This window comes from Telmatherina bonti, assembly GCF_933228915.1.
Source record: "Telmatherina bonti genome assembly, chromosome: 9".
Taxonomy (NCBI): domain Eukaryota; kingdom Metazoa; phylum Chordata; class Actinopteri; order Atheriniformes; family Telmatherinidae; genus Telmatherina; species Telmatherina bonti.
Genome location: NC_136627.1, coordinates 20,057,317 through 20,076,509, shown reverse-complemented (window position 1 = coordinate 20,076,509; position 19,193 = coordinate 20,057,317). Strand labels below are relative to the sequence as shown.

General features: G+C 37.1%; 1 protein-coding gene across 4 annotated transcripts; it reads right to left on the bottom strand.

Annotated features, from left to right (window-relative positions):
• Positions 1-1,044: 1,044 nt before the first annotated feature.
• On the bottom strand, positions 1,045-16,608 carry p2ry6 (pyrimidinergic receptor P2Y6). 4 transcript variants are annotated; one of them, XM_079245886.1, is made up of 5 exons: positions 16,589-16,601; positions 16,422-16,510; positions 8,854-8,956; positions 3,720-4,147; positions 1,045-3,474 (listed from the first exon to the last, which is right to left on the bottom strand). In XM_079245886.1, exons 4-5 carry the CDS (start codon positions 4,136-4,138, stop codon positions 2,802-2,804), a joined length of 1,092 nt encoding a protein of 363 aa, XP_079102012.1. In that variant the 5' UTR covers positions 4,139-4,147; positions 8,854-8,956; positions 16,422-16,510; positions 16,589-16,601; the 3' UTR covers positions 1,045-2,801. The 4 variants fall into 4 exon arrangements, with proteins under 4 accessions (XP_079102012.1, XP_079102013.1, XP_079102011.1 ...); XM_079245887.1 differs by lacking the exon at positions 8,854-8,956 and having other exon boundaries at positions 16,589-16,608; XM_079245885.1 differs by having other exon boundaries at positions 16,422-16,595.
• Between the last annotated feature and the right edge of the window lie 2,585 nt (positions 16,609-19,193).

Here is a 19,193-nt window from a genome sequence, read left to right as displayed (position 1 = left end):
GGCAGAGGGGGTGGGCGGGACTAGGGGGGTATAGGGGCTGTCATAACCCCCTCGGGGATTGAGAGGAAAAGCTTTTCTCTTGTTGATAGAGGGGAGATACTGCGGACTAACTAGATGTAATTATAGCCCTTTCCCCTGCGAAAAAGTCTACAGCACTGCCAGGACAAAAATGGCACATTTAGATGCAAATATTTTAAACGGCAGTGTCTTAAAAATATTAATCGAAAAACTGGTTTCCAAGATGCATTATACATTTGACAGGAATCCCTGACTTTAGACCTAAATACTCACACAGAAAGTTAGAAATAACCAAACCTATTCATTGTATATTCTGCAACAGCTCAGCCTGGTATGTTGGTGCTGGTTGCGTGTCAGCATTTGGAGAAGGGGGATAAAAGTTTTCACTCATGCACAATAACCTCTCTGTGGTGCTTCTAATGTGGCTGTCTGCTTAACCGATCCCTTTGTTCCAAAGGGGGAATTTTGTGCTTCATTCCCTTAGAAAGGAGGCTGATGGTCACTGCAGCTGCCTGCACAAGCTGACCCTCTACATCAGGTCACAGGTGGAGGAAAGTGCCAACCAAAGCAGCTTACTCATCCTATAGCAGTGCCACTCTATACGGTTTGGTCCTACAAAGACCGCAATCTGGCAGGTTTTCAATGTATCTGTGCTCCAACACACCTCATTCAAATGAATAAAATCATTGTGAAAAACTTTATAGGCTGTTGGATCCATTTAATTTCAGTCAGGTGTGTTGGAGAAGGGAACCACTGAAAAGCAGCAGGGCCACCGCCCTCTAGGATTGAATTGAGTAGGCATGCCCTACAGTTCACTGGATGCTGCATGTAATTCATTTAAACTTTCTGTCATTTTAACCTTTACCTGCTATATGTTCACAATTACAGAACTAATCTAAAAAGTTCAGTCTGCACTAGAATCTACAGCCTGGTAAAGTGAACATTTCCGTAAGAACCTAATCAAAGAAAAGGAAAGCAAGACAGCTCATCTTATAAAGACATTCACATTTAATAACTTGTCAAAACGTTATGTTTGCACGATTTGAAATGTCTGTTTCAGTAGTTTTACATTATGGCAACAACATATTTAATATTTACACAAATAAATGAAGCCATCTGGTCTAAAAGAACAAAAAAAAAAAAGCAATTTACATGAAAATACTATTTTTGATACTGATCGGAGTTGCAATTTTAAGAAAAAATAATACTGACTGTCATATATGTTGTCGCAGTGCACAGACATATATAAAGATAATTACATCACATCAATTGACCACACAGACATCAACATCTTTTTCCCTTTTCTTTTTCTTCTTCACTAAAAGCAGACGCACAACATTATGAACATCACTACATTATAAGCATGCGCTCAGTTGTGATATATAGACACTGAAAAGGTTAGAGTGAAAATGTCCCGTCAAATCAAAGGTTTGCATGGCACCCTGATCGTAAGAGTGAAAAACACAGATTCGCAACATACATCCATGCTGACACCAAACGTACCAAGTTTTTTTTATGGTCAAGGAAAGCGTTTTGTGTTTGACCAAAAGTTCATTGTGAGACACAGATTCACAGTTTCTACATTAAAAATGTAAACAAACAAATACTTGCTTAAAAAACAACTACAGATAAAATTAAAAAGGTGACTGACCGTCATTAAAATCTACAGCCGAACATAAAAGGCACAGAGGAATGATGTAATGAAAAGACGAAGTAAATTCCACTATTTAAAGTTTGTGAAAGAAATGCATTTACAAACAATGCATCACTATACATATACATTATAGGTATATTCACAGTGCAATCTGCAGCTAAGTGCACCTCATAAACACAAATGACAACAATATTAAAATCAATAACTTGGTAAAGGTCCGGAAGAGTTTAGAAATTTCCTCATTAGTACAAAGCAGAATTTAGGCTGTAGGCAATCTAATGTTGCACAATCCTAATGTTGTACATTATGATGAACACTGGCCCACTGGTCTATGTTCATATAGGTTTATTGTAGTTTTGCAGAAAACAGATGAGCCACATTTACTCCAGAAATGATTCCTCCTGCATAAATCCATCCATCCATTTTCTTAACCGCTTGTTCCAATCAGGGGCCGCAAGTCTGCATAAATCATACTAGTCATATACCAGACAGAGCCATGTTGAAGTGCACTGATGTACTCACACCATCCAGTGGTGAAAACACTCTACTGCTGCAAGAGCAGTACTATTTTTTTTTTAAAACAGACAAATACTTCATGCAAATAATCACAAGCCATTATTTTCGAGTATATTTCTATAGTGTCTTTTAAGATAAAGAAAAATAAATTATCTCTTCCATTGTTCTTTTTCCCCATTTACAACATAACTTCACAAATATGTTCCTTTGCAACAACAGGATCACCAGGTGTTAATCCCCTGATCTGACTGTATGTTCAGAGTCACATGTTAAAGTTTTCATCAACAACAGCAATGTCAGAAACAGTCAAATGACTGATTTCCTCCAGTAAAACACATCCAAAGTCTATTAGCTGAGAACATGTTAAAAAAAAAAAAAAAAAGAATGACACTGTTGATGTTTTCCATTTATATAAAATTACAGCTTTTGTGTTCGCGAAGCATCTTCCTATCATATGTACTCAGCTTACAAGAGTTTACAAGTGAATTAACACCAGGAAACATGCTGTCTTTTAATACATTCATCTTTTCTGAAGCATGCATCATTCTTGGCTCCACCACTGATGAAGCATCAAGGCTGTAACGCTGAAGTTAAAGCTCAGACACGTAACTGCTCACACATTAGTACCCTTATCCCTGAAGGTGGTGACTTTGAGCACAAACCGTCTGGTGCTTTGACGGTAACGCGGCTGAGTGAAGTAAAACAAAATAGGGTCCAGAAAACTATTCATGCTGGCAAACGGCCTCGTGCTCTTATAGATTATCGAAAACAGGTTTCTCGTCTCACAAGGTGCACCAGGAAAAGTACGCACCATCAGATACATGGTTTTAGTAAGGTGAAAGGGAAGGAAGCTTATGCAGAACACAGCAGCTACAACAATAATCATCCTCACAGCCTTTTCCCGTTTCTCTCCTGTCGCCACAGAGACCCCCTGGTAAGACACCGGCCGGCAGAGGATGTGGGCCATCCGATAGTAGCACACCATCACCCCCATAAAAGGCAGTAAGAAACCGAGGAATGTCAGCGCCATGCCGTAAGGGTAGTAGTCGATGGACTGCACTGGTGTGCTCAAGTCATAGCATACTGTGCGGTTGCGTTGGGTTCCTGTTGCAGCAAAGTAAAAGGTTGGTGCACACAGGATGATGACCACAAGCCACACCCCTCCGCATATCCACCACGCCATCTTGCGACCACCTTGCTTGTGCCATACTGCAAAAGGATGGCAAATGCCAACATAGCGCTGGATGCTGATGCACGTCAGGAACAAGATGCTACCATGCAGATTACTGGAAAAAGAGAGACAAAAACAGACTAAACTGATCAGATAATTACTATGACAGCATTTTGTTTATTGTGGTATTAACCTGCTGCTGTGAGACTTAAAAAGATCTGCTTTTTTCCTCTTAATTATTTCAGTAGCAGTAATGTCAATCAGTATTTCTACAGATATCTGACAAGGGAGAGTAAAACGGTCTGGAATGATCTGAAAACTGCAAGCAGTAAAAATGAGGCAAAACAGTCAAAAACTCACCTGTAGAACTGAAACCTGACCAGTTTGCAAGTAAACTCCCCAAAGGGCCAATAGTCATGACTGGCGTAGTTGTAGATGAGTAAAGGAAGTGACATCACATACAGAAAGTCAGCTATGGCCAAGTTCAGCATGTAGATGTTGTTCCTGGACAGATTGGGCCTCGTCTTCCATATCTTTAGTATGACGGTTGCATTTAGAAAAATACCGAGCACAAAGACAACCGTGTACACAGCTGGGAGTAGAATCTGCTTAAAGTCCTCCTTATAGGTGCAGGAAGGAATGCTGCTGTTGCTACTGTTGATGATGATGGAGATGAAGCTCTCTGTGGTGTACGGGTTTGTTGGCTGAATGCTAGTAGAAATCAAGAGGTGTTTTTGGAGAAGAGGCTCTGTGGAGAGGGAGCTGACAGAACGTGGCATCTTTGCATTCTGCAGGAGAGAGACAATAGTAAGTAATAATGTACACACCAGCAGCAAATTAGCCTTTTTATTTATCGGTTTATAGGATTAGCATGAATTTATCGGTGATACTCATTTTCAGTGAATGTTTATGGCTGAACTTTAAAACCTAGTTTAAACTTATTTACAATACAGATCAACCAAATAAGAAAAAAAAAAAATAATGCTATTGTTGCGCTTTTGAAAGTTCATGTGACAAATGTGAATTAAAACAGGATATTTCTCCACCAGGGGGCAGAAGAACTCTGGAATGGCTTGATTTTTTTTTCTTCATGAAATGCTGCACCAGAGTCTACACAATAGTGTTGCTTTACACCAAGGTTGTTTGAAATCTTTACATTCAATTCTTCTACAAATCACCTTAATCAAATGAATGGCTCATTAACAGCCTCTGCAGAGCTGGATAACATGCAGATGAGGGAATTCAGCTATTAGATTTAGTTGTTTTAGAGAAGGGATGCGTGTAAAAGTTGCAGGATAGTAGCTCTTGAAGACTAGACTTGGCCAACCTGCCTTAACCAGTTTGTTCCTGCTGTACTGTCCTACTGAGGCACATCTCACCTGCAACTCACACTAAATGAAAACAAAGCAACACAAGCAGCAACAAGCAGATGTTTAACTTTTTTTGTATTATGTTCAGTTATGCTGATCTCTCTTCATAATCCAGACATAACATTTTATCAAAATATGACAATATTTTGGGATCTGTATGATTAATAATCACAGCATTTAATACAGTGATTAATTGTGATATGAAGTCATTGCAACAACCCAGGTCCAGACATTTTGCCATTAGAAGACATTGGGTGCATCATGAAGTAAAAAGTTCCAGGACAGGTGAACAGCTCGAATCCTACATCAGACCAGAATGGCGCAGCATTTCTCTCCTAAAACTCCAGCAACCGGGCTGCTAGCTTCCAAGACCTTTACACATAGTTGTTAAAAGGAGAAGCGATGCTACACAACAGTAAACATCACCCTGTTCCAACTTTTCTGAGACATGAACTATTATTTTCCATATCATGGTAAAAATGTCTAATTTCAAACCTCTGATCTGTTGTTTGTGTTGCGTTGGGAAGAACAAATTGGTTTATCAGATCTAAACATTATTGCACTCTTTATTTCCATATAACACAATACCTTCCATGAATTAGCATTTTGTGCATGTTTGTATATTCTAATTTCATTGATATATTGGTATTTTAAAGAATGGACAAAAGAAACAGTGGCCAGCTGTGCCGAGCTGTCTGAGAGACACTAAGAGCCTTAACTAAAGGGAAATGTCGCTCAGACTTTGGGGAGGTGAATTAGTTATGCTCATTTAAATTGTACGCATTATGTCTTGCTTGTTTTAGATTAATAAATGTTCAGCATCTTGAAACTCATTGGTTTGTGCAAATCAAATGATTACAAAATCCCCAAATACAGTATAACCTTCCAAATAGTGTTACAAGTTGGTCACTGTACATTTAACATCAGTAAGATGCATCAGTAAGATGTTAGTGCTACTAAACTAAAGCAAAACAAAATACCAAATAAGAGCCAAACAATGAGATAATTTGCTCATTTAATCTTCCCCTCAGTCTTGCAAGCTCATAAACGAAAATCGGTACAAAAACGGTCGGGACTCCCAATCAAACCTCAACACCGACTGTCTAGAACAGACAGATTAATGCACAAACTGAAATAATTATCTCCACATCTCCTGTATGTCAGTGTGTTGAGTGAAAGCTTCTTGCACAAGCCCTGAAAGTGTGAGTCATGGAGTTTCACAACTTCTACCCTTCTAAGAGTGTCAAGATGTAAGTTGTTCATCGAATGAATTTTAAAAGAATGACTGTGTTTTAAAGACAGTATGTTAGAGAACGTGTGTCTGAGCCAATCCCTTTGTGTGGGTGCATGATTGATTTGTTGCAAACAGCAGTGGTGCAGTGTCTGACAACTTCTGGTAGTCTCATTGACGGAAAGTATGAGTAAGCCATCATACATTTCATTTACTGGTGACCAGTCCAGGTTGTACTCTGCCCTCACCTGCTAAGTGCTGGGACAGACTCCAGCCCCTGCAACCCTAAACTGCAATAAGCGGTACAGAAAATGAATGAATGAACAGACGAGTACACAAACAGGAAAAATGTAGATTTATGAGGCGTATGCTACAGTTTGCATCATTATGTAATGACTTTGGTTCATTTGAATTTTTTTCCTTAAGAAGAACCAGTTTTTGCTTAATTATTTTTTTTTAAATCTGCACATTAAACCATTTATTAAATTGTTATATAGTTGATATTAACTGAGGAAGAGTGGCTGTATTTATACCTAATGGTTCACCAAGACAGCCCTACTTTTTGGTTAACTTTGCTTTAAAGCTGGGGTAGGTAATCTTGCTTCGAGACATCTTTTTTTATACTCTGGGGGAAGTGGTTCCTGGTCCTGATATTAGTCTTTACATTCTGTAATCATGAACAATAAGAAATTTAGTTAGACCCCTCAGTTTACTGTAAATCTGTAAAAACTCTGACCAATCAAAACGTTCTGGCCAAACTGAAGTGGTTCATTTCTTATATTTCGTAATCTTCTTCACGGCTGAGAAAATGCAGGAAGGATTTCCCCGACCCGGCTCGGTTTATTTGCCTCCTCCCGCTAAACAGCCGGGAAAGAGAAAATCATTGGTGGAACAAGCTGCGAACTAGAAAAAATTCCTGGATCCAAATGGTTATCCGAATCACCACAGAAATTAAATCACATCTTACTTTTCACATTTCCAACAACTCGCAAAAATTTAATTAAAATCCGTCCATAACTTTTTGAGTTATCTTGAACACAAACAGATAAACGCCGGTAAAAACATGACCTCCTTGGCGGAGGTAAGAAAAAAGCCTTGAATCACACAAGGAGCAAAACCAGAGGGGGAGGAGCCAAGACAGGGCGCCACTTTCAAATCTTGCTAGCTCCCCAACATTACCCCAGCTTTAAGCAGACATAAATACAACTTTTCTTCTGTTCAAACAAACGGCAACTTCCTTTTTGGGAAGTTTCTCAGTATTTTATACACCTTGCATGCATATGCAAGAAGGTGAGCAGTAACAATAAACCAAATGTAATATTTACTCTCACAGGAAACTGAAAAAGACCATGATCATTACTCCACAGAGTTTCACACGACCAAGTTTCCAGCACAACAAAACAGACTATCCAACAAGATAAACGGACACAGACATATCAGCTGATCAGATCAGTAAAACAGGAACTACTCCAATTCTCACCTTGAATTTCATAAAAATTACATCTGCAGTGGATTTCATCAGATGCCGTTAAAGATGGAAGACATTTTTCAACCACAACTAACAACCAGGAATAAGTTTCCTTTTAAATTAATTTTGTATGGATTTAATGGAAACTTCACATCATTATGCTACACAGTAAATGGTTTTGAAGCTATAGCTGTCACCATAATAAGCAAAGAAATAAAAAGAAAAAAGGAGCAGGTGCTGTGCTTTTTACCCCAAATATACCACATCAATTCAGATTTGAGGGTGTGGCAAAAACCAAGACTTTTCACATTTTTTCTTTTTTTTTCTTTTGAACTTTTATTATTACTCTAAAGTGCTAAATAAATATAAATAAATAAATAAAACTATGTACTTATGTTTCTCATACTGCTTGTGAGTAAGCTTTGATGGGTTCAAATTAAAATATTTACTGGAGGAAAAACAAACGCCACAAACTCATATTACACTCCAAGTGACAGCAGTGTGTTATTTTTGTATGACTGTCGTGATGACCCAGTATGCTTCCACATTTACACCAGACTGTTTACAAGGTATAGCAAGCTAAAGAGTGGTTCCGAAATCTGCAGCTGTGATTCACACGGCTATATTTTCCGTTTTTTCCCCACAAATAATATGTCACACAGCAATCTCAGACCTATAAATGGTCATATGTGACATCTTCCAGTGAAGCAGCTTGAAAGAAATGACAGATATATTTGAAAAGTAGACATTTTACTGTTTAAACGTCCAATTTGTCCATTTGTATATAGATTGCAAATGTGCAAGTTGTGCTTGAAGACATCAATTAAAAAAATAAATAAAATAATAATAATTTCTGAATATAAAAGATATTATTTTTAGCTCTGTAGATTCTCAGATTTTATGTTTACAAATGAAAATAGCTGAACCAAGTTTCCTAATGATTTCAGTAATGTTCAACTCTAACTTTTTTCCCCCCAAAATGCTCCATTCAAATCTACAGTCACAATGTTTCTGCTGCCTTTATCGCTTTATTTTGATCTTTCCTATACACAACAGAAGTACACACATTTTAAGTCAACCTTGGTCAAGAACTCGATGATATTTTGTCTTTTCATTCAAAATGAAAGAATCTGATTTAGTCTTATTTATCCAAATTAGTATACTGGCATTCCACTGAATGAAACAGCCTTTAACAGGATATTTAAAAAGTTTAGCTTTTTTTAAAATCCCAGAGTTTTACAAAATTAATAGAGTTTTAATGAAATGAATTACTCCAGGATAGTTTGGAAATCCGACATGAGTTCACAGCGGGTAGCTGTCACAAGATGTTAAAATGATTAAGTCATTATCACCTGTCATGTTAATACTATAATGGCTAAGTTATTTGTTACAGACTTCATGCATACAAAACTCGGCAGTACTCACTTGAAGTTGCTGCAATGGACTGGCGACCTGTCCAGTATGTACCCTGTCTCTTGCCAGCTAATTGCTAGGTTGGGCTCCAGCCCGCCTGCGACCCTGAAATGAACTAAGTGGTATTGAAAATGAATGAATGAATAATTTTGAAGTTGCTGATATTTTTATATCCTGTTTACTAAGCCTGCTTGGAAGTTAAATGTAACTATTACAGCAATTACTACATTATCACAAAGGATACCATGTCTCTATTTTTGCAAAGGGAGTATCGCCCTGGCAGTCAGCTGCTCAACAGAGGTGACAGAGAAAAGTAGATGATGTTGCCTCCGTTTGATCCTTGACTATGGCCACTAAAAGGGAACTTTCACCTTATCTGCCATTATAATTATTTCGAACCACTATCTACCAAAAATGAGATTCTCAAAAATTTTTTTAAAAAAGTATAGTTGTCTTTTAAAAAAAAAAAGTAAAAAGGTACATTTCTAACTAATTCTAACTTTTACACCCTGACAGCCACAAAGAATACTCATCAAAACATTGTTCACAGGCTGAGGCAGGCATTATTTGCATTTATTGTGTCATCATGGCTGTGAAAGCATCGTCTACCCGCTTTATGACTCTGTGGAATTTTGTCTGACACACAGCTGTAGGATTTTTTGGAAGCGTTCCTGAGATTGCCTGTCCATGTTATTCTCACAAGCTTTTCTGTCATATCTACACCAACTCACAGTTTTTTCTTTCTTTGTTTACAAATGAGCATATCTACCATATCATTAGGCAATATGAGCTAAACTGTGTGTACTTTTACACCGCCTCAATAACAACAACAACAACAACAACAAAGTGTAAACTACATCTTTGACCAGTCTTTATCATAATGTATCTATAACTCAGGTCATATTTGATTTGATATGGACATATAGGCTACATGTAAATGGAGTTACTGCTACAACTGAATTTTTATTTATTCATCAAATTATTTATGGTCAGATCACTTTGCCCCTGTATTGTAAAACAAAATAAAATACATTAAAATACTCCCTGTTTCATCATTATTCATCATGAGCACTGCTGTGTGGCTGCAATAGTCTTTTTTGGGTGGATTACTGATGGTTTTCTGTTGCTGTAGGGCATTCTGCACAATAAATAAACTGATGTGCTCAGATACAGATTTACAAGCACACGGTTGTAGGTGTTTTGCAGCAGGGCACAAAGTACTGAAAGAAGTGTTTAAAAAAACAACAAAAAAAAACCTAACTTGATTAGCATTTATTTTTTATATTTCACTTTATTTTAGATTTTTCTGTTATTCTTCCAGTAGATCATTTCTTTTTATACCTTGAGACCTACCATTAAATTTAGCATTTACATAAATACCATTAATATTTTTGCTGCAATAGATTTCCAATTTTATCTTTATATGAGAATTGAACATTTTTTCTGACTACTTTTTCTATTCTGGGCGAAAAATTAAAGCAGCCAACAGCTGTTTGTCTGCAACTGAGATGTAAGTATGTGCAGCTTTTGATTAGGGTATGTGATCTAATACAACGTGAGGTTGTTTTGCCTCTAACACTCCCTTAAGCTGTTTTACTGAACATTTCCAATGTCAAAAGGCTGCTTGGAGAATGCGGGCATCGATCCCGCTACCTCTCGCATGCTAAGCGAGCGCTCTACCATTTGAGCTAATTCCCCTACCAGCTGAGGCAACGTGGCAGGTGTAGTCTTACAAGGCTTTGACAGTCAAAGCCACCCTCCTCCCTACTCATTGGTCTCTTCATTTCTCATACACATGCACAAACAGCTGAGACACTCTGCTGCATACTCTCCACCTTGAGGTCAGCTAACTGGCACAGCTGAGTATCACCCAAGCCTATTTATAAACTGTGACTGCAAGGCAGGACAATTATAGCACATTCAAGACTAAGCATTACTGTTTTAAATGAACTATTACCATATTTTGTTTTGATGATTACTGAAGATGTGATTTTCTGATCAGGATTTTATAAAACATAAAACAGCAACAATAATGAGCGAAGCATGGTTTTTACTCAGAAGTAGGTTGAAATTAAAGTTAACGTTACATTTACACTCATTACATTAACAGAATTACACTTCACGTAGAAAGTGTTTAACTTCCATCAGTCATATGGAAAGGCAGATGGAAATGTTAGTCTTCTCATAAAATGAGCTTATAGTGAGTATAACAGATGACAGTCATACATAAAAAATTTAACAGACACACTGATTGTGCTCTTAATACTCACATCAAGCATATTTTTGGGTACCAAATAACACTGGAGGGTCCACAAACATCTGTGTTTAAGTCCAAAAAGAATTTAAATAGTGCTGCATAATTAGAAGAAAAACATTAACTGATTCCATTAATGTGCTGAGTACACGCTTAAATCAAACAGAATCAAACACATCCACTAAAACTGCTGAAATAGAGACTTATAGTTTTTGTGCATTGCCGTTTGAACCCTCTGCTGCCCCACTGTCAATAGCAAGTACCAGCACCACTGTCTGTCTGTCTGTTAGCCACATAGCTCAAACAGTTATTAGATTTTGGGGGTGGTCCAGATCACCACCTGTATCCAGGAAGCTGACATATTCTTTACTATGGAGTGAAAGGGAAAATTTTGCCCCATTTCAGCTTACAGCTCAAAAATAATGTCCACCATCACTGGCAAAAAAAAAAGCCAATGTCTTGGGGGAGGTCTGCACTTCCTGAGTGCTTCTATTCTTACCTAGATTTTGTTGTTTTTACAGAAAAGTTGACAGTGAAAAAGGACAAACTTTCCTGCCATCGACAGAACTTTGAAAGATAATACAGGGAATGAAATCTGCATGCAAAGTTGTCATGGTGGTTGAGAGCAAAACAAGTGTAAAACTAAGAACCAAAGTTACATCTAACATTCACCGTTCAGTCAAGTTAAAAACAATGTCTATGCAGTGTTTGTAGCTATATTTACATGTGTGATGAAATGGCAGAATGTCTCTTAATGCTTCATTCCTCCTCTCTGTTATGGTGCCCACAACTGCTGAATAAGCAAGCCTGCCTGCTACTTCATTCACTTGAGTGCAACCACAAACAGTAGTCAACTAGATCCCGTCCTCACAGAAATGGATGAGCAATTCTTTTGTTTTTAATGTCACTGTCTTGTAAGTCACAAGACTTGTAGCTAATCTGTAGTTTCTCTTTCCTTTTTATAAAAAAGGAAAAAATTAGGGGAAAAAGTCCTGGAGTTGTTTCTCCATTTTCCTCTATTATATGACCCAGGCTACTAGTTTAGTTTTTTTACTGTCTTCTTCCTTTGAGTTTTGTTTTGCATTAACAACTTCTCCTTTTATTACAACCACATGAACATTTGCCGACACTGTCAAGTTTAGAACAAGCTGCATGTTTAAACATAGCTAAAATAAAATATAATTTAATATATAAACATAAAGTCCATAAAGAATGCAGCAATTTGTTTTTCCCATTAAAATTCTCAATGCCATGTAGTTGTTGGAAATAAATAAAAAGATACTAAAATTGGTTTTAATCACAAAATATTCTGTAAGTCAGAATGCCTTAATATAATAATCAAAGATTCAAACCCACTGCTACACATCCCCTGGAAAAATCCTGACACAGAAGGAAAACAACAAACTGAATCACACATTAGAGATGGCACAATACATTAAATAGTGTACGCTAACACACACAATGAGCTAAGCAGTTAGGAGCATACACACACGTATAGTAAGCCAGCATCCACTTAGCAGAAATATTTTAATCTTATTGCACAAATACTGCATAGATATATTAAATCAAACATTAACCTAACAACAGAACCTTTCCTTGTATGGACAAGCATTGCACACTACTTCACCTAAAGCAGGGGCTGCATGCTGGCAAACCTCCGTCAAAATCCAAAAAACAGATGTATAATTACCTGAACTAATATTGTGTGGGTTCAAACAGTCTTCCACTTGTTAAGGCAGACTTGTTGGCCATTGCAAAAGACATGGAAACTAAATTAACTACTCCATGAACGGATAAACAGTAATGAGGTGGTCTGGTGTTCTAAAATGAGCATGCTGCTTACCATATGGTCAATAAGATAATGAAACAGCTGCTTGATTCATGAGACTAATTTGCTATCAGTCACACAGATATTTGAGCAACTCTTCATTTCTTTATTATTCACGGGAACAAAATGTTTGCACCGACTTGACTGACAATCCAACCTAAAAGCTTCAAGCACAAACACTGGCATGTCTGAGCTTAAAAACAAATGCAATAATCCAGTGTAGAAAAATCCCTTTAAAATGCTTCACCACTTACTAAATGCACTACAAAAACACAGGCGGAAAGGAGTACTTCACATGGATCACACACAAGGCTGCTGTTGGCAAATTAAAGCACACTGTTGGCAATAATTTGCCATAGCCCTCCAACAAAAAACACGTTGAGACGTGTCGCAGTCAGCATTTCAACTGAGGATTTCTTTAAGCATGTGAAGACTGATTTACAGAAGGCCATGCTCTTCTCCATAAAAGCCCCTAACGTCAAGACATTGCCACACAGGAAGCCTGATGAAAGAAGTCAAGTAGGGGATCGGTCACTGAAACCAAAATGTGGATCTGCCACAAGGTTCCTACAAACACACTCTGGCTGATTTGACAGTTTTACTCCAGTTGTTTGGCAGGATATCATGATCATGTTGGCTAATTTCCTCTGAATGTGGGGAGTAGTGGTGTTATTTTGTGTATATGAGCCAACTAATACCTTTGCGCTTAGTAAAGTTGTGTTCATGTCTGAAAATATTAATTCAAATATACTTATTCCCAATCTGTAACCTACCGTTAAAATGAAGATATACTTTCTCTGCACACCAATGTAGAAGTTTTTGAGCACTGACTTCAAAACTAACCACATTTTTCTGTCACAACACAACCCGGTAAGTAAAAAGATCACATTTTAACTTCTCCAACAAAAAGTTCATGAGACTAATCGGCTGTCAGTCACACAGATATTTGAGCAACTCTTCATTGCTATATATATATATATATATATATATATATATATATATACATATACACACACACACATATATATATATATATATATACACACACATATATATATATATATATACACACACATATATATATATATATATACACACACATATATATATATATATATATATATATATATATATATATATATATATATATATATATATATATATATATATAATATATGTATCAGTGTACCACCAGACTGACTAAAATTGTTGGATTACCCAGACATGATGGGTAATCTGAATGGATTTGGCTTTGAATAATGACTGGTATCTGTTTTGTTGTTGTTCACACCTCATTACCACTATAATAATGATGCAAACATAATGAACAAATAATTTCAACATTCCTCATGTCTTGGCTTGTTTTTCTGTCTGGAAAGGTACTTGTTACTAGTCCAATTAAACCTTCAGAGAAAAACATGTTTTCCAAGTCTTGAAGGTCACTGTAACATTTTGTTACATACTCTTTATCAGCTAAAAAGCTTTTCGAAGGCTTTCCAGAGCTTTAAGTGTCAGTTAGATGTGTTGTGGCTGCTGTTGACAAGGGTTTGTGGTGTGGAGATGATGAAAATGCCGATCTGGCGAAAGTCAAGTGTAAAACACAAAAACTGATTCCCAATAACATACAGTTGTTTGTTTTTTCTTTTGTTGTTTTTTTACATGAGCTTTCATTTCAACAGCTTCCGGTCCAAATTGTAAATCATCTCCTATTGAGACTAAAGAAGTCTGATGGATATTCAGACATTTACATTAAAGTGCTTTTTTGGCTAGTATGCTTAGAATGGCTGCCAAAGCTCTTTGGTTGTTTACTGAGATAAAAATCTGTATCCTTAACTATGTCTTGTAAACGGATTCACTTCCTCTAACTGGCTATCCCCTCTCTATGGTAATTCCTCTGTGTCTCCAAACCAGTGTTGCATTAATCTGTTTTCAGTCAGGCACACAAAACACCTACAGATGCCTGAGTGCTTCCTAGCAGAAAGGAATCCTCACTAAAAACACAGTTTGTGTCAGACTGTTGGTGAAAGTGCCAGTTCATTAGGCATGACACTATCTAAATTATTCTTAGTTATAACGTCCGTGACATTACAGCTTGTTTTTGTTGGACCTTGCAACTTCATCACTTCTGAAAAGATGACAATGAAAACAGCAATGTGGGGGTGGAAAGAGAGGGTACTGGGGGAATCTCATAACTACCTGAAAGGATGCGTCCATTACCAAAATGGTCAAGTAAAAGATAAGTCAAAAGTGTAGAAAAAAACTAAGTGATGGTCTCAGCAGTAGTCTTGAAAGTAATTTTTGTTATAGAGGAAATGCAACTTTCCTTTCTGTTGCGACTTTAAATCAAAACTGTTTGGGGCTTCAATTTTCCCTAACATGATATGATTAGATCACGTTTCATCATCACGTTTCTGATCGTTGCTTGTAGAATTTGTTTCTGCCTTTACTTAAATCAGACAGTTATCTTAAAAAACAGCAGGTTTATACAAGAGTGCCTTCAATTTCTTTGATAATATATCAATGTTGAGTGCACAGAGTTGAATCCGTTTACTCAGAATTAACTTTACAGTTCATAAATACAAAATCAGCCGGTTCCTCTTGGTACATATTTGTCAAGTCTACAAAGCTCAATAACATTCCTACATAGGAACAAGCCTAAAGCAATTTATCTCACCTGTTTTTAACCTTTCTGTTTCTGCAGTATGGGTAAAATTTCACAAAAACTATGCAAGATCTGATTTGTCTGAGAGGTGCAAACAAAAGACAAACGTCTGAATGTCAAATGTCCCCTTTGCCCACCTAAATTGAATATAAATATAAACACCACAGCAACACTGTTGTGCCATGTTTAACAAGATTAGTCCAGAACGGCATTATTGTGGATTACGACCATAATTTTTAATGCACCACCCAGAAGCTGTCAGGTTATACCACAAGCTGTGAACACAAATAATTCACAATATTAAGGAAGCATTAGGACAAAGTCTAGCTCGGGGAGCAAACTGGTTCTGGTTCTTTGTGAGAATAAGGACATGAGCGATATTTTCTTTAATATTTTCGTAGAAAGCAGGAAAAGAGTCAAACTCGTCTGTCACAACAGTAAAGCGAACGAAAGCATAAAACTAGTTTAACTTGTCAATAAATATCAGACGTATTCCTCCGCCATATGACGGAAGAGGCGTGCTTCGTTTGTTTAATTTTTACCTGCTGCTTTATGCATGGACGTTTATTTTAGCTTTTGCCATCTTTCCTGAATGCCATAAGCCCATCAATACGGCACAGCAAAGCCACACGAGTTCAGTAAGACTGTCATAGTGGCAACAAGCTAGCTACAATACCATGTTAGATAAGAAATATCATCTAAAACCACTGCCATTGTTATTACATCAGTTTGATAATAATCTTTTATGACAATATTTTTCCAGTTCCTTAGAGGACTATCTATCTGTCTAAGTGAGTGAAAAGTAGATAACGAAGCCATGAGTAAATAAAACTCACCCTGAATGAAAGAGAAATAACTGTGGCAACAACTTTAACAAGTCGGTGATTTGGCCATTGGAAAAGGCTTCGTCCTCCTTCGCTCGTCTCTGGAAGAAAACAGTGTTGGAATGAATAAGGCGTTGGAAAACCAAGGCTTGCAGTGACTGTTTGTGTGTTATCTGTACCAGACCAACATGCTGCAGAGAGTCGGTCCCTGTGGCTGCAGAAACACTTCACAAACTCGCTGTTGCTGAACTGCAGCGAGGCGCGCGCGCACGGCACCACCGGCGCAAGCGCAGTAAGCCTCACGCCTCACTATCAGTAGGCCTACTCAGGTTCATCATCTGAATAATGTTAAGAGATTGTTACTATGGTTACATTATTGAAATCTCGTAATTAAAGTTCTTGAAAATGATACGAAATTATGAAACAAAGAGCACTTGATAAGGTAGTATTCTTGTTTTTTACTGGCAGGTGTACTTCATATCAAAATAGTATCTGGTCAATTTATTAAGTAGGCCTACACCTTGCCAGGTAGAACTTATTTTTGCTTTCAGAATGAGCCTACCTTAGTTGTTCATGTCATGTCAACAAGATACTGGGGACTTCCATCAATAATAACAGCATCACAATTGCTGCACATCCATTATGACACAATAGTTTATTATCACACTGTGGTCATAACAAGATTGACATTGTCAGCAATAATATTTTTATATTATCTATCTATCTATCTATCTATCTATCTATCTATCTATCTATCTATCTATCTATCTATCTATCTATCTATCTATCTATCTATCTATCTATCTATCTATCTATCTGTCTGTCTGTCTGTCTGTCTGTCTGTCTGTCTGTCTATCTATGATGTAGCTATCCTGCATCTTAAATATGACCCATTAAATATATCTATATATAAATATTACATTTAGAACTATATCCAGTGGCTTAATAAAAAATTTAATAAATATTGCCTTAACATCAAGACAACAGGAGAGCCAGCAATTAAACATTACCAGAGCATATTTTGAGACATTTTTCATAACAAAATCACTTGGCGTGTTCAGATTATAATGCAGATTTTTCTTCATAAGCTGAGGGTCCAATATATTGTAATTCAGAGAATCCTCTGATATGGTATCTGATTTTGGTCTGATCACCTTCGGACACGGCTAGAAGCCTGAAATAAAAGACTAACACAGATAGCCGTGAAAATCAATGGAAGCAAGGCAGTGCTCCACTCTGAAGACTGCCTTTGTGGATGTTTTGATGAGACAGGTCCAAAACTTTATTTCTCATTTGAGCAGAGCAGTTTCAGAAAGCAACTCTGCCTGACGATCCATTGTTGATGAAACTGCTCATTTTTACAGCAAATATTCTGTATTATGATGCAACAGAGAGCATTGACCAATGGGCACAGGCTGGGCCTATTTAATAGTTGACTGTGTTATTTGTATTTTAACAGCAAATTCTGGCAGTCAAACTTCCTTAAGGACTGCAGGATTCTATCTTTTCTTATCTTACATTATATACCAACAACTTCTCATAAACATGAACCTCTTACCAGTAGGACTGAGTTTTAGTAATGCTAACGGCACCGACACATGGTTTTATCAATCCTTTGAGCTTAAATTCTGCCATTTGACACATAATGAGACTATACAGGAAATATACATATACACAAATATATATATATATATATGTACACAGAAAACAGGCTTGGTATGAGATGTGCTTGTTTGAGAACATTTTTTGTTAAAAGGATTTCGGGTTGATTTTTCTCAAACAAAATGTGGAAAAAAAAGCAAAATGAAAAAAAAATCTACTTATCCTTTTAGCTAGTAAAAGTTTTATCTTTCATGACCTGTTAAGCTTTGAATGATACTTCTAGGTGAGAGCAGACCTAAGTGATACATTTCCAAAGTATGCTGAGGTTGTGGCTCATGCTGTCCATTCATTCCTATGGGACAAAAGTAGCATTTTTTGTTAACTGTGCAAACTTCATAGGCCTTTTGTAAAGCAAAAGTCATAGCATACGATTCCCGATCAGAACTCACTTTTCATATAACTTTGTGGGGGGTCAAAGCAGATGCAATGCAGTCAGAGTAAGACACCAAAATCCCTGAAAAAAAACCAAAAGCAATTTATGTGCCCATTACTTTCAGCTTTGGGACTCATATTTGTGCTTTTTCCATTATCTGTACGGCAAATATAAGTTGAATCAAAAAATGCTTGGTAGTGCTTAACTGTGAGAGTCAAGAAAAAAAATCAAAGGATGTGGAGTGTAAGAGAACAAGTCGAGATGAGCAATTGTCTCATTTTGTTGGAATTTTATAGCCCCTTTATAGAACTCCTTGGGGAAATGTCAACATTGTTGTTTCCTGCTCAACATCCGCTTCCCAACAGAATGCTGCTGATAAGAGGGCGATGGCAGTGTTAGTCTTATTTTGGAAACATTCATTATTTTTTAATTGAATTTTTTTTGTTGCCTGCTAATATGTTACCTACTTACTAGACTCCCTGCAGTTACTTGCTGTCTCCACATGATAGTGTGGAGCACATTTTTGCGTTTTGTTTGTTGTTCAATATTACATCTGCAGTATGTGTAGCTACAATGTGAACTGACCATGAAAACATCACATCATGTTTTGATTTTCGTCTGTGGTGTGGTGGCTAGTGAGTCAACACATGCTTTCTTACTGTTTCATTATTCACAACAAGTCTGTCTTACAATCACTTAATATTGACAAAGCTGTCAGTAATCACAGGAAAGGGACACTGGAGTTGCTC